Source organism: Podarcis filfolensis, assembly GCF_964270895.1.
Source record: "Podarcis filfolensis genome assembly, chromosome: 2".
In the NCBI taxonomy this organism is placed as follows: Eukaryota; Metazoa; Chordata; class Lepidosauria; order Squamata; family Lacertidae; genus Podarcis; species Podarcis filfolensis.
The window spans coordinates 120,716,123-120,729,373 of record NC_139605.1 but is presented as its reverse complement, the minus strand read 5'-3'; the positions used below and the strand labels follow the sequence as shown (position 1 = coordinate 120,729,373).

General features: G+C 46.8%; 1 protein-coding gene across 1 annotated transcript in view; it reads right to left on the bottom strand.

Annotated features, from left to right (window-relative positions):
* Window positions 1-1,867: 1,867 nt before the first annotated feature.
* DCTN2 (dynactin subunit 2) overlaps window positions 1,868-13,251 on the bottom strand; it is a 40,940-nt gene continuing 29,556 nt past the window's right edge. The window contains exons 4-14 of the mRNA XM_083599663.1: window positions 13,109-13,170; window positions 12,146-12,244; window positions 11,702-11,862; window positions 10,004-10,157; window positions 7,931-7,996; window positions 7,201-7,239; window positions 5,791-5,868; window positions 5,614-5,685; window positions 3,927-4,029; window positions 3,136-3,227; window positions 1,868-2,388 (exon numbers count right to left, since the gene is read on the bottom strand). Coding sequence (XP_083455789.1) covers window positions 2,302-2,388; window positions 3,136-3,227; window positions 3,927-4,029; window positions 5,614-5,685; window positions 5,791-5,868; window positions 7,201-7,239; window positions 7,931-7,996; window positions 10,004-10,157; window positions 11,702-11,862; window positions 12,146-12,244; window positions 13,109-13,170 — 1,013 coding nt within the window. The 3' untranslated portion in view covers window positions 1,868-2,301. The remainder of the gene's footprint in view (window positions 2,389-3,135; window positions 3,228-3,926; window positions 4,030-5,613; window positions 5,686-5,790; window positions 5,869-7,200; window positions 7,240-7,930; window positions 7,997-10,003; window positions 10,158-11,701; window positions 11,863-12,145; window positions 12,245-13,108; window positions 13,171-13,251) is intronic.

Genomic DNA, 13,251 nt, shown 5'->3' with positions numbered 1-13,251 from the left:
GAAGGAAGGAGGACCAAGAGAAAAGGAAGTGAAGGTGAAAATGATATGTGCATGCAAGATGCACAATAGGAGAGAGGCTACAGCATGGAAACAGGGGTGATTTGTGTGCAACAGAGAGTTGAGAACAGGAAGGGGGTTTCAAAACAGCAGAGCGCAGGAGGCATGGGAAATGAAAGCAAGTGCATGCAAGGGCCTGAAGAATAGGAAGAGATGGTGGTTTTGTAATTTGGCAGAAGGTGAAAAAGGTGCTTAGTCACTAAGTAGTCCAGTGTGGAAAGAGGCAGATGCAGGAGTTTACCATGGAAGTGGATTGTGTGCAAGGTGGGGGTTGCCTAAAAGGAGGAAGAATCAACATGGGTGTGGGCGCAGAGGGGGTGTTGCAGAATAGAAGTGGCTTCAGAAATGGGGTTTGGAAGGTGAAAATTGAGCTTAGTTATGTGAGCTACAAGAGGTGATTTCTGCACATACTGTAGAGGGAAATGAGGAGTAGATTGGGCTCCTCAGCCTCATCTAGGAGAAGGAAAACACTGATCCTAAACCTCTGCTGCCTTGCGGGACATCTTCGGGAGAAGAAAAGGCTAAGGAGTAAACCCTACACAAATCTTAAGTGGAGTCCCTAAGGCGGCTGGATGGCTCCTTGTCCGCCTCCTTCCAGCAACTCCTGCAGCCGAGCTGATGCCAAACCTATTGCTCTGCTTTCCTTTGGAAAACATCAGTGAGGCGGGGGGGGGGGGGTCTGGGCAGCCCAGGACCTCCAGACACACTGCCCTGGCTTGTGCCCCAGGGAGGTCACCGTTGGCTTCAGTGCTGGTTTCACCTCTGGCAGCACACTCCCTTGTTTCTCAAGACAGAAGGATGCCAACCACCATAGTTGTACGAGGGTGGGAAGGGGAAGCTCTAGGGAGTTAATGTGGGGGTTAGTGAACACAGCAGGCAGGCGGATCCACAGCTCCTAGTATATTTGCTTATCTCATGATATATTGAAAGCTGGCTCTTCAGAGGTGACGGATGGGAAAGAAATTCAAACATAATGGAGTGAGTCAGCAACAGCCCAAACAGGGCTTCTGGTATGTGAGCGAGTCATTGAGCTGTACAGTGGTACCTCAGGTTAAGAACTTAATTCGTTCCGGAGGTCCGTTCTTAACCTGAAACTGTTCTTAACCTGAAGCCCCACTTTAGCTAATGGGGCCTCCCGCTGCCGCCGTGCCGCTGCGGCACAATTTCTGTTCTCATCCTGAAGCAAAGTTCTTAACCCGAGGTACTATTTCTGGGTTAGCGGAGTGTGTAACCTGAAGCGTCTGTAACCCGAGGTACCACTGTATATCTGTCCTTCATCACACAATCAGTATCTGTTGTAATAACAAACAGCTTTAGCAGTGACCACCTAGTCAATGCGACTGCTACCCAGCATAGATTATTCCGAATGAGCAGCAGTGAATAAATCCCGAATGTAATATGTGAAGTGGTGCCACTTCAGTCCTGGGAGTTCAGTGTAGGCTGTGCTATTTCACTATAGGAGAGGAGACTGGAAGAGCTTGTGCAGACTTCCCAAGGGTGAAATGGGACAGGAACTTAAGAAGAGCTCTCTGGATCACACCAAAGGCCCATCTAGCCCTGTTGTCCACAGAGGGCATTAGATGTCTTTGGGAAGCCCAGAACAAGAGCAAGGGAGCAACAGACCTCACCTGATGCTTGTCTCCAAGCATCTCATACTCATTGCCAAAGTGTTTCTGGACGAGCCAAAAGCCATTGTAACTAGGAGCCACTGACAACCTTCTCCTTCATGAAGAGCGCAATCTGGAGACTACAGAAAGACAAGACAAGCAACCTGTTCCACACACACACACAAAAACCAAGTACAGAGCACTAAGCATAAGTGTTTAATGACAGTAAATAATTATACAACAATACAATCTGCTTCCATGCCAGGCTGAGAGGTAAGATAATTTTTCCAAGTAGAAGGCTCCGAGCCAAGCAGCAGTGAGTACAACTTCCCAGGTGGATACGCAAAGTTAGTTCCCTCTCTAGCACACCCTCCCTCCAATCTGGAATGCAACACTGCCCTCTGCAGTCAGCATCAATTGCCACAGGGGTGCAAAGCATTGCAAGAGGTGGGGGGGGCGCACACACCTGCCCTCTAACAGAGATAAGCACTCAGTCCACCAGCCCTCATCAAGGCTGAACTCCCACTAAGTGCACACGAGAAAAGGTACAGAGGTAGGGAAGGGACGGAGCAGTTAGTGCTTATTTGGACAGCAGGCAAACCTCAGTTCCTGCCTTTGTAGACTTTGTTAAGGGGAATCACTTGGCAAGCTTCTGCACCCGTGCGTTAATGGTGGCAAAATTGTCCTCCACGGTAGCCAGGTTCTCCTTCATAGTCTTCTGAACCTTGAGAGAGATGGAGGGAGAGAACATGGATAGACGCCAGCCATATGGAGGGCCTGCCTGGGAACATGGTCCACCATGGCTACCTACTAGCATGTGAGTCAGACCAATGAATCACCTGGCTCTATTTAGGGCACACAAATGCCGCAAGATGGTTTTCAAAATAGTCCGCATACACTTTGGTTTTCAACCTGCTGCCTCTCAGGGTGGCAGTACTCTCTATAGCAGCGGCAGTGACGCTGCAGCCCCTCCCAACTCCCACCAACCCCAGAAAGCATGGCTACGTGGCCAGTGATGGTGGAAGCAGAAGTCCAACAACGTCTAGAGGGCCACAGGTCTCACTCACGCTCTAAAGCAGCAAAGTTGCCATTTTCTAAACGTGTATGGCAGGACAGTTTCCAGCAAAGATGCGCTCCCCCAGACCCACGTTCCCAGCATGTTTGCACTCCTGTCCCAGTGACATCTATGCTGGTTTGGTCATGTCCACAGAATGGACAATGGCAGGATCCTGCAGGATGTGCTCTGTGGGGAGCTGGCTTCAGGCACATTGCACTACGAAGCCTAGATCTCATAGCTGTGGTAAAGGGATCTGTGCTATACGGTGAAGCGGCTGCAGTTTATTCTCAGAAACAGTGGAATATACAGTTGGGTGCTCTCCCCACAACTAGGTGCACCCATGCTCTCTGTACTGGCCAGCTTGTAGAGACCCGAGTAGTCCCACAGGCAGTTCGCCAAAGCCCCGAAACCCACCTGTGTCAGCAGAGAAGCGTTGTCCTTCAATGAATTAGAAATCATCTGTTGGGTAGTGTCTAAATGAGTCAAGAGCTGCCCAAACTGCATGGCTGTAACAGAGAAGAACCAAAAAGTCAGCTTGGGGACAAGAAGGACAGCCACCCAGTTCACTGGGGCAATGGGAGGCCCAAAGGCTCGAATGGTGGAGGGAAGATACAATGCCAACGAAGGAAGAATGGCAGACAAAGTTAACAGAATATACAGAAATGGCAGGACTGAAAGACAGAAAAAGAGATCAGGATAAAAAAACTATTTGAGGAAGATTAGAAATGTTTTATGGATTATGTAGAGACATAGTGTAAACATATTAAGAAGTTAACAGTAACAGAATAATCGGAAGTCATAACAGAATCTGTTGTGTATGAATCTATTTTTTTCTTTTCTTTTTGTAATATGTATTGATTTTGGATTGTTTTTGTCGATTGTTTTTTGCAATATAAATTAAGCATAAAAATGAATAAATTCAGCAGTAAAACATACTGAGATGTGAAGATGAGGAAAATGAGATATAGGGAGAAATTAGAATATGTGGGGGGGGGAGTAATAAAATGCACAATAGAAGGAGGGGAAGGGGAGTCAATATCAATTGTGTATTTCTTTTATTTGAAATTTTATTGTTTCAAGTGTAAAAAAAATAGAAAAAAATGACAATGACAAAGTAAATAAACAAAAATGGGAGGCCCAAAGGCTGAGGCTACTCTTCTGCCTTCCCGAGTTAGAGAATGCCCCTGTCTGGCTCAGAGGCTCACCTTGCTCATGCAACTGCCGCACAGCAACCAGGCGCTGCACCACCTCAGGGAGGGAGCTGGCCAGAGGGCTCCAGCGCTGCACAGTCTCATAGAGCTGATGCACCTGTATGGGGCAGGGGAGGCAGAAAGTTATCAGGAGGGGGGGGGATCCAAGTGGGAACCTGGTCTTCAACTTTAGGCCAATCATCTTCCTCCATCACCATCCCTCCAAAAAACTTGCTCACAATCTCATTGCTTGGCTGGCAAAAGCAGAAGTCTGTCAACAAAGGGCCAGTGCACAAATCATGTTGCATTCATCCCTTGGTGACTACAGGATCAAATGCTGACTTGCTCAGGTGAATGAGCCAGCAGAGTTCTGAACACCAGACAAAATGTTCACATCACAAAATGCGGTGCTGAGGTCCTGCTCACAAGCTTCTTGTAGGGAGCTGGCTGTCGAGAACAAGATGCTGGACTAGATGGGCCTGATCCAGCACAGCTCTTAACGTTATGTTCTTATGCTCTATGGTAGAGCTCAGCTCACACAATAAAACAGGCAGACATCACATGTTGAGTGATCAGATGATGCGCACACGTGTGAAAAAAGACATAGGCTGTTTGGTAAGCCATTCCCAAATGTCACCCCCTTTTCTTTATTCAGGATTTTCTAGGGCACAGAAGAGCTGGTGTCTTTAATTTACCAGGGTGTTGTGTTTGTGTGTGAATCACCAAGACACAGCCTGGCAGGGAATCTATCCCATTGGCTTGTTCAGAACATCCACAACTGATAAGTCTCTACCCTTCTTCCTCTTCCAGAGTTGGCAGAAGCCTTATGAACCCTCAGTGCTCTTTGCCACCGGGATCAGGAAATCACACTGACCTGATCGGTAATAGCAGGCCAATGCTGCCTTTACTATTGCTGCTGCTGCTGCTACTAATACTTTTATTATTTATACCTCACCCATCAGGCTGGGTTTCCCCAGCCACTCTGGGCGGCTTACAACATATATAAATCATAGTAAAATATCAAACATTAAAAACATCCTGATACAGGGCTGCCTTCAGGTGCCTTCTAAATGTTATGTAGTTCTTTATCTCCTTGACATCTGAAGGGAAGGCGCCACTACCGAGAAGGCCCTCTGCCTGGTTCCCTGTAACTTCACTTCTCGGAGTGAGGGAACCAGCAGAAGACCCTCAGAGGAAGACCTCAGAGTCTGGGCTGAGCGATGGGGGTGGAGATGCTCCTTCAGGTATACTGGGCAGAGTCCATCAACAAGATAAAGGTAAAGGGACCCCTGACTATTAGGTCCAGTTGTGACTGACTTGGGTTGCGGCGCTCATCTTGCTCTATAGGCCGAGGGAACCGGCGTACAGCTTCTGGGTCATGTGGCCAGCATGACTAAGTCGCTTCTGGAGAACCAGAGCAGTGCACGGAAACGCCGTTTATCTTCCCGCCGGAGCGGTCCCTGTTTATCTACTTGCACTTTGACGTGCTTTTGAACTGCTAGGTTGGCAGGAGCAGGGACCGAGCAACGGGAGCTCACCCCGTCGCGGGGATTCGAACCACCAACCTTCTGATTGGCAAGTCCTAGGCTCTGTGGTTTAACCCACAGCACCACCCGTGTCCCTAATCAACAAGATGCTTTCATACAAATACAGAAAGTGGGTTTTATCGTTTGCCCAGTTACAGAGAGAAAACACATCTGACCTTGCTTTGGGTGTCTGCATCTTCCACCGTGGCCTTGTGCTTGGCAATCTCATTCACTTTTCCCAAGACGCTCTAGGAATGAAGAACTGCCATTAGGAAAGCTAAACCCTGCCAGAACTTTCAAAATCACTTAGTCCTTTCCACATGCCCTAAATGCTGCGGCTGAAAAAGACTCACCTGTAGCCTTGCCTCCACCTGGTCCAGGGTTGCTATGTCCAAGGAGCTGACTTTGGCCTGCAGGATCTCAACAGTTTGCTATGGAGAGGATGTGACATGGGGAAAGCGTTTTAGAGAAAAAAATACCACATGCCTGTAGGCAAAACTTTAGTTGGCTAACTCAAATCAGTGTGTGGAATTAGTCCCGGCCCTCAGGCTGGCCTTTCCTACCATTGGCTCTTCCTGCCCAGGCGACATTTGTCCCAGCCAGATCCAGTGAGACCCCCCCCCCCGAATATCATCAGCTCTTTGAGGTAATACATGGGGATACGTCTATGCTGCAATTGTACAGAACAACAACCAACCACCAGTGGAACACAACCTTGGATGGAAATTTCAGCTACTCAAGAATCTTATGTTTTTTCTTAAAGACAGCATATTTCTAGTTTTCACTGTTGTGAATATATGCTTCATACTGCATGAATAATGCAAATTGGAATCTCAGGTACCAAAGGCGTAGTTTAAATAGGTTTTCGATGGTGCTGTGTTGTGTGTGTGTGTGTTTGAGAGAGAAATTTCAGCAACCTACATAGCTCCTCGGCCTTCTTGAAGACTAGCAAAACTAGAATAAATTATGTAAAATAGCTTTTAAAGACAGAATTTTGCAAAACATGAGAAATATTTAGTAAATTTGCAAATATTGTTTAGGTTGCAAAATTTCAGTTTTACTTGGCACAGATTACCTCAGCTCAGTAGTCAAAAATAAAGAAAAGGAATTTAATCCACAAAGACATAGAACATTTTGTCTAGAACAGGGGTAGGCAACCTAAGGTAGGCAACCAGATCTGGCTCAATCGCCTTCTAAATCCAGCCCATGAATTAGCATGTTTTTACATGAGTAGAATGTGTCTTTTTATTTAAAATGCATCTCTGGGTTATTTGTGGGGCCTGCCTAGTGTTTTTACATGAGTAGAATGTGTCCTTTTATTTAAAATGCATCTCTGGGTTATTTGTGGGGTGTAGGAATTCATTCATTCCCACCCCCACAAAAAAATATAGTCCGGCTCACCACATGGTCTGAGGGACGGTGGACCGGCCCACAGCTGAAAAAGGTTGCCCACCCCTTGTCTAGAACATCTTATAGAGTGAGGTGCAAACCTATTTCCCTTAATCCTGGCCTAGAAGCTATTTTTCCCAACATTTCAGCATAGTATCTCATTCCTTTCCATTTACACACAAATGTGCTTTGCACATGTACACATGTACACACACTTTGCACAGCACTCATCAAGCCCAACCTGGCCTCCCAGCAGCTACAGGATAAATTAAGAGACAACCCTCAGGCCCAATCTTTAAAAGCAAACATCCCCTTTAACTCCTTTCCAATCCCAAAAGGCACAGGCCACTTATAAACTTCAGCCAACAGCTTACCATAAGACTAGCTCCTTGCAGTCCGACAGACAGAGGATTCTAGAGAGAGAAAATGAAGGGGGGGGGTGATTAGGATAGTGCTGGCCAGCCTTTGGCAAGCATGGCACAAGCCAGTCTGCAGTGTGAGGCAATGCCACTGCATCACACTCAACAATAGCCATGTAGTTCCTGCACTCTGGGCTGGAGCTGCTTCTAGTCCAGCAAGAGTCTGACTCTATGGCACGGCCAGGGCATTCTGCTCTTGCCCAGGAGTGCTACCAAGTCAGCTGCCTATGCCACTTGTGGATTTTCAGCCACAGGCTGGCCATGTACAATTTAATTCATTCAGGCCCTGTAACCAGCTCCAGGCATTACACCTCCTGGACAATTTCACAGCGCGCCTATAGGGCCAAAGTAGATGCTGCCCTAAATGCATCACTGGAGAAAATCTCAGGAGCTGCTAACAAATGAGGCCATGGAGTTCATCATAAAATCTAGCCTGCTGTTACACCTGTTCCCATTACCCCTTAAGGAGCCTGCCAAGTCAGGCATTGGTCCATCTACCTCAATAGTGTCTACACTGACTGGCAGCAGCACTCCAGGACTTCAGACCAAAGTATCTCTCAGGCCTACCTGGGGATACTGGGTATTGAACTGGGACCTTCTGCATGCAAAGCAATGCTCTACCACTGAGCTATGGCCCCATAACCTTCTCCGTGGACCCAGGGCTTCCACTGCCTTCATGCCTCACCTGGACATCCTGCTCACAGCGAACCGTCGCTTCCAGCTCAGCCAACCGCTTCTCCAATTCTGCAATCTGGAAAGACCAGAGGGAGCAAATGAAGATGCGTTGCACTCCTCTCCCTCCCGAGAAGCCTTCTTGAATTGCAGGGCAAAGCACTTCTAAAATTCCCCCTTGACCCGGATGTGTCATTTTTCAGGTGCCATTAAGGGCAATTTGACCTATGGGGTACAACATGCCAGGAAATTGCCCTTCACAAGCCCCACTGAAGTGATCAAGACCTGTGCAGGAACATGGCGCCTTGACTATATTCACTTTCATGGGGTTTGCCGAGGAAAACTTCCTGGATGGATTGGGCTGGGTGGTAGGTGCACGTGCCTATTTAGATTTCATACCTCAAGGCACAAAAAAATTGTAAGTGTGGATGGATGGCTCAAGGAATCTAAAGCCAGGTGAAAATTCCAGAAGTTAGAAAGCTTGAAAGTTTGTCCAGAATGAGATTATATTACCTACTGTATATGACTATGACAGAAATACACATCAATCATTTCAAATCAGCCACAAAGGTTCCCCCCTCCCAAAAAGTTCTCCACTGAGACTGGCACTCCACTACAACTTCATTTCTTTCACCTAGAGGTTGCCAACCTTCCTGGGCACATTTGGAAGTTTGAGAAGGTGTCAGGGGCACCATCACAAAATGACTAATGTGTTGTGTGTGGCATAATCCGAAACTGGGGAAATGAGAGAAAGGAATCCAAAATGGTGTGGGCATGCCCTCCCACCCCCACCAACGGGGGACGGGGACACCTGCTTCAGCCACCACTGCACTTGCTTACAGAGAGAAGAACAGATGGGAGGGATGGGTGTCTGATCCTGGCATCCAAGGAGATATGGGCATGCTTAAGGAAGAGAGTATTCCACAGTCTTCCAGCGAAATGAAAAATCTTATCTAGATTTCTGCATCCCTGTGTCCCTTCCTCATCTGCTCAACGCAAACAAGACTTTGCCTATCACTCCCTCCACTTCTTTTGAGCTCCTTCCTAGCCATTTTAACAATGGTATTTTTGTGTTGCCTAGAATGGACGGCCAAAAAGCAGGGTACAAATATGATTAATGACACCTTTTCCCACCACCACTTCAACCCCAGCATGAAGTAACTGGACCTGAAGCAGGCTGGAACCTACAGCCAGATCTTTCTTTTCAACAGTCCCAACAGAGTTGCAATCCACGTTCTGGGGAACCCTGAGCCCAGACTGTATAGAATATTACCAGGAAGACATTATCACTGTTTCCCACTCCTGCCTTCCTAAGCTTTCATGACTGTAGAATAAGTAAGTCAATAACCCCATTAACTCTAAAGTACTCAGAATGAAGTCACAGAGACTGCTGGGTGATGCAGATGTTAAAGGATTACTGAGAAAGTGTGGGGAAAGCAAAGGAGCCAAAATAAGGTTCATTACTCTATGATGCTCTATTCTGCTATGGGGTGAGAAAGGCTCAAACTTTATGTGCAGTGGGGAGGGAAGGAGAAGATTCACAAAAATGATTGATGCTTCAAGATCTCCATGAGCCCTGTATATACACGCTGTGCGTGGGACAGGGAAGCAGCTTAGGAAAAATGCTCTGCATTCTGGAAATTCCTTTCTTCAGTATCAAATACATTAGCTTCATACAGACGCACAAGCCAAGTTGATGTATGTCCTAAGTCCCAGAGGAAGGGAACTATTCCTAGACATTACCGAGACCCTGATGCTCCCAGTCTCCAGCTCTCTTTAAGTGAAGACACATATGGACACAAAAATGCTCTGGAGCTTGGGGTCCTTGTGATGTCACAAGTACTAACCAACCAGCGCTGTGCACAATAGGCCTTTCCCCACTCAAATCAAGCACCCCATAAAGCAACAGAATGCTCTCCTGCCCTCAGAGCTGAGCTTGGAGAGAGAAAGGCACTGCTGAATTGCATACAATGAGGGCGCTGCTAAAGCAGCTCACTGCTGTACCTATGTGGCATCAGCTCATCATCCTAGCTATTTCCTTATAAGTCCCAGGGGGGTCTCAAAGATCAAATACTCCTGTTCTTACCTTGGCAGCCTGAGAGAATTTGTCCTGCTCAGGCCGGGAGTGCAGTTCATAAGTCACCATGTTTCCTGGGCCAGCCGCAGTTTTCGCTGGGCTCTTCCCACTTGCAGGGGGCACCTTAGTACTCTTGGCTGTTTCCAGTTGAATGAGCAAACGCCTGACAAGTTGAAGAGGCCACAAATGTTTAGAGGGCACATGGTTAGGTCCCCACTGACTACACTGGCTACAACAGCTACCGCCTGCTGCAATGGATTTTGGATCAGAGACTGGAATAATGAGGGGCATGAGCATAATTAGAAGGGATGGGGAAACTTTTCTCCTCTGTATGCTTGCAGCCAATGTCAGTTGGGAAATGGCCCATGTTTAGAAATTTACTTTGAACACGGTATACAGCAACTGGGCAACAAATCAAATCTAAAATGGTTGTAATCAACTTTTTCAGATGACCATCCCTAGAAAGCACATATATTTCTGCACGTAGCTCTTCAAGCATGCTAAAATTAGTATGTTAACCATTTTCCCTGCTTATATTTTCTTCTTAAAATCTAAATAATGGAAAGGGAAAGGTATGCTATTGTGCTGCCATGTATTTAAATATTTACAAGTATTCCAATAAGAATAATTTCCAGGTAAATCTTTGAAAATAGCATTTAAACCACACTAAGTGCACTTTATTGATTTCCTTCCCTGCGGGAAATTTATACAGACTGCAAAACTAACAAGACTAAAAAATATGTTTTACTAAAAGAAAAGTCAAAAAAGTACACTGCATCTGATCCCCATCAATTTAGAACCAGTGGGAAATTCTCCAGACAATTTCCCCCAGTTCACACCCAAAAAATCACAACTCTCTTTGATGGTCTGCATTATGCAAGTTTATCTATGGGTATAATCTACTCCATTAAAGCAAGGATGGGTTGCCTTGTGGTTGTTGTGGGACTCCAGCAGCCCCTGTCAGCCTGCTCAATGGTTAGGAGATGATGGGCCAACTCAACTCTCCACCCTTGCCTTAAGGGGATGAGCTGATGGCTCCATGGCCCCATCCAGTCCTATGATCCCATCACAATCTCAGCACTCCTACTAAATGCAGACAATGTGCTCCACAGAGAGGTGTACAACTGATCTCAAGCTTGCCCTGAAGTTGACACTCTTTGCCTTGCATGGCCTACTCTGAGGTGCAGAGCAGTGTTAAAAACTGAGATATGAAAGCTAAGAGCTAAATGACCTCTTAAACCTAGGTTATGGGCACAGCAACGGAATGTCTAGGTATGCTTTTTTATAAGAATACAAAGCTGAAAATGAATGAATTGCAGCTACAACATTATGTCCACTTTTCACATGGTCCCCTGCCCACCCCTGTAATATTCTTAAGAGTGGGTCTCTTCTCCAGTCAGAGAGTAGCAGGAAGTGGGGAGCCAGAAAATATCCCCCTTTCCTTCCACTCTGCAGTTTTAATATGAAATCTTAGGCGCAGTACCATGCCCAGAGCTCAGACACTGCTCACACTAATTAAATTCCCCGTTGCAAAATGTGCCTAAGAACAATGTGAATTTCGAACACTGGTGCAGAGGGCCTGACCGCAGTAGCCAAGGGTGAAGGGCAGGTTCAGATGGACTCTTAAGAAGACATGTTTTTCCAGGGCTAAGCAGCTTGTGGGTCTAAGCCCTGGGGAACTGCAGTGCTGACTCCACCGTGACTTACTTGGCTAGAGCACCATCAGGATCTGTTAAGTTGATGGCTGCATCTGGTCCCAGCAGTTTCTCCAGGTGGGTGGAGACAAGTTGTTGTTTCAGGCTGGCCACCTGCTTAGCAAGGGCAACTGGTGTCAGTTTCTCCTCGGCAGCCGACTCCTTCATGGTACTCTGTGGAAGAAGGGATAGAAGCACTGAAAACCTGGCATTCAGTAATTGTTTGGGGCACGATCCTCTCTGACCCTGGGCTGCTCCCCCTTGTACTGATACTAACCACAGCAGTAAAGCACATAGTCTCAAGGCAAGGACAACTTATCGGATAACAAAGGCCTTCATTTTGCATTTGGGCCTGAGGACTAGACCAAGAAGATGGGTGGGTCCAAATCAATAGGGCCCACAGAGGAGCTGCAAGGGGGCCAGAAGGAAACAAGAACAGAGACCACCTTGATCTTACCTTGATCTTCTCTACTTCGGCAGTCAGCTCCTGAACTTCATGCAGCAGACGCTGGTATTTCTGCTGGGGAGTCTCCTTCACACCAAGGCCTTCCCCTAGCTTAAAAATAAAATAGGATTCTCAGGTCAACAGCAACACCAGAATTTTTTGGGGTAGCACAATTTCATCTGACCCCATCTCCTGTTGCAAGGCTGGCTCTAGGAAGGGCCATTCTCAATTCTTTCTGTGAGAGAGTTCAGATAGATAGATAGATAGATAGATAGATATAGATAGATATAGATAGATGGTCTAGATCAGCAATGAGAAGTCTTTTTCAACCTGAGGGTCACCTTCCCATCTGGGCAACTTTCAAGAGGTGACACGTTAGTGGTTGATGGGGCCAGAGGCAGAACTGAGCAGGGCAATTAATGGGAAGTTCAATAATGCCATGAATTCCTGCTCCTGTGGAGCCCATGCCACCGGCTGGTCATCCATTGCAATGGCTAATTCGAGGAAGGCTGGTGGCTGGGAGGTCTTGCCTCCTAGCAGATTTGGACTACAAGCCTATCCTGGCCCTGGGTCCTTAATAAAATAGGTAGTGGATATAGAGGAAGCTGAAGCCCTATTTAAGGCTCAGTCTGGGCTTGCTGCTTGTTGAAGCAACATCCAAACCTGCCATGTGTAACTTCCATCCCAGGCTCCAGTTGGAGCTGCTGAAAGTTCTCCCTGCCTTGCTTGTAGATGAACCTTGACCTTGCTTATATGAACTGACCCCTCTATCTGAACTTGCCTTGCTGGATCCTGGGCCTTGGCTAGACTTGACTCTTCTTCTTGGATTCTGAACTAATACTGGTGCCAAGTGACCTCCCGCCCTGACTGTGTGCCTCTACTTAAGGCTACAATCTCATTCTCCAGCTGAGATACAGCTTGGTACAGAGCAAAGGTTTTCCTTTCGGTCTACAGTCATCTGAGTTAGTTACTTACCATTTCATAGTCTCCAGACTCATAGCCAGTTCTCTTGGTTTTGCTAATACGATCAGAGAAATCTACAAATCAAAAGGGGGAAAGGGGAAAAAAATTTCTGTACTTTTAGACTGAACAGCCTCAAGTTTCATGTTTTCCATTAA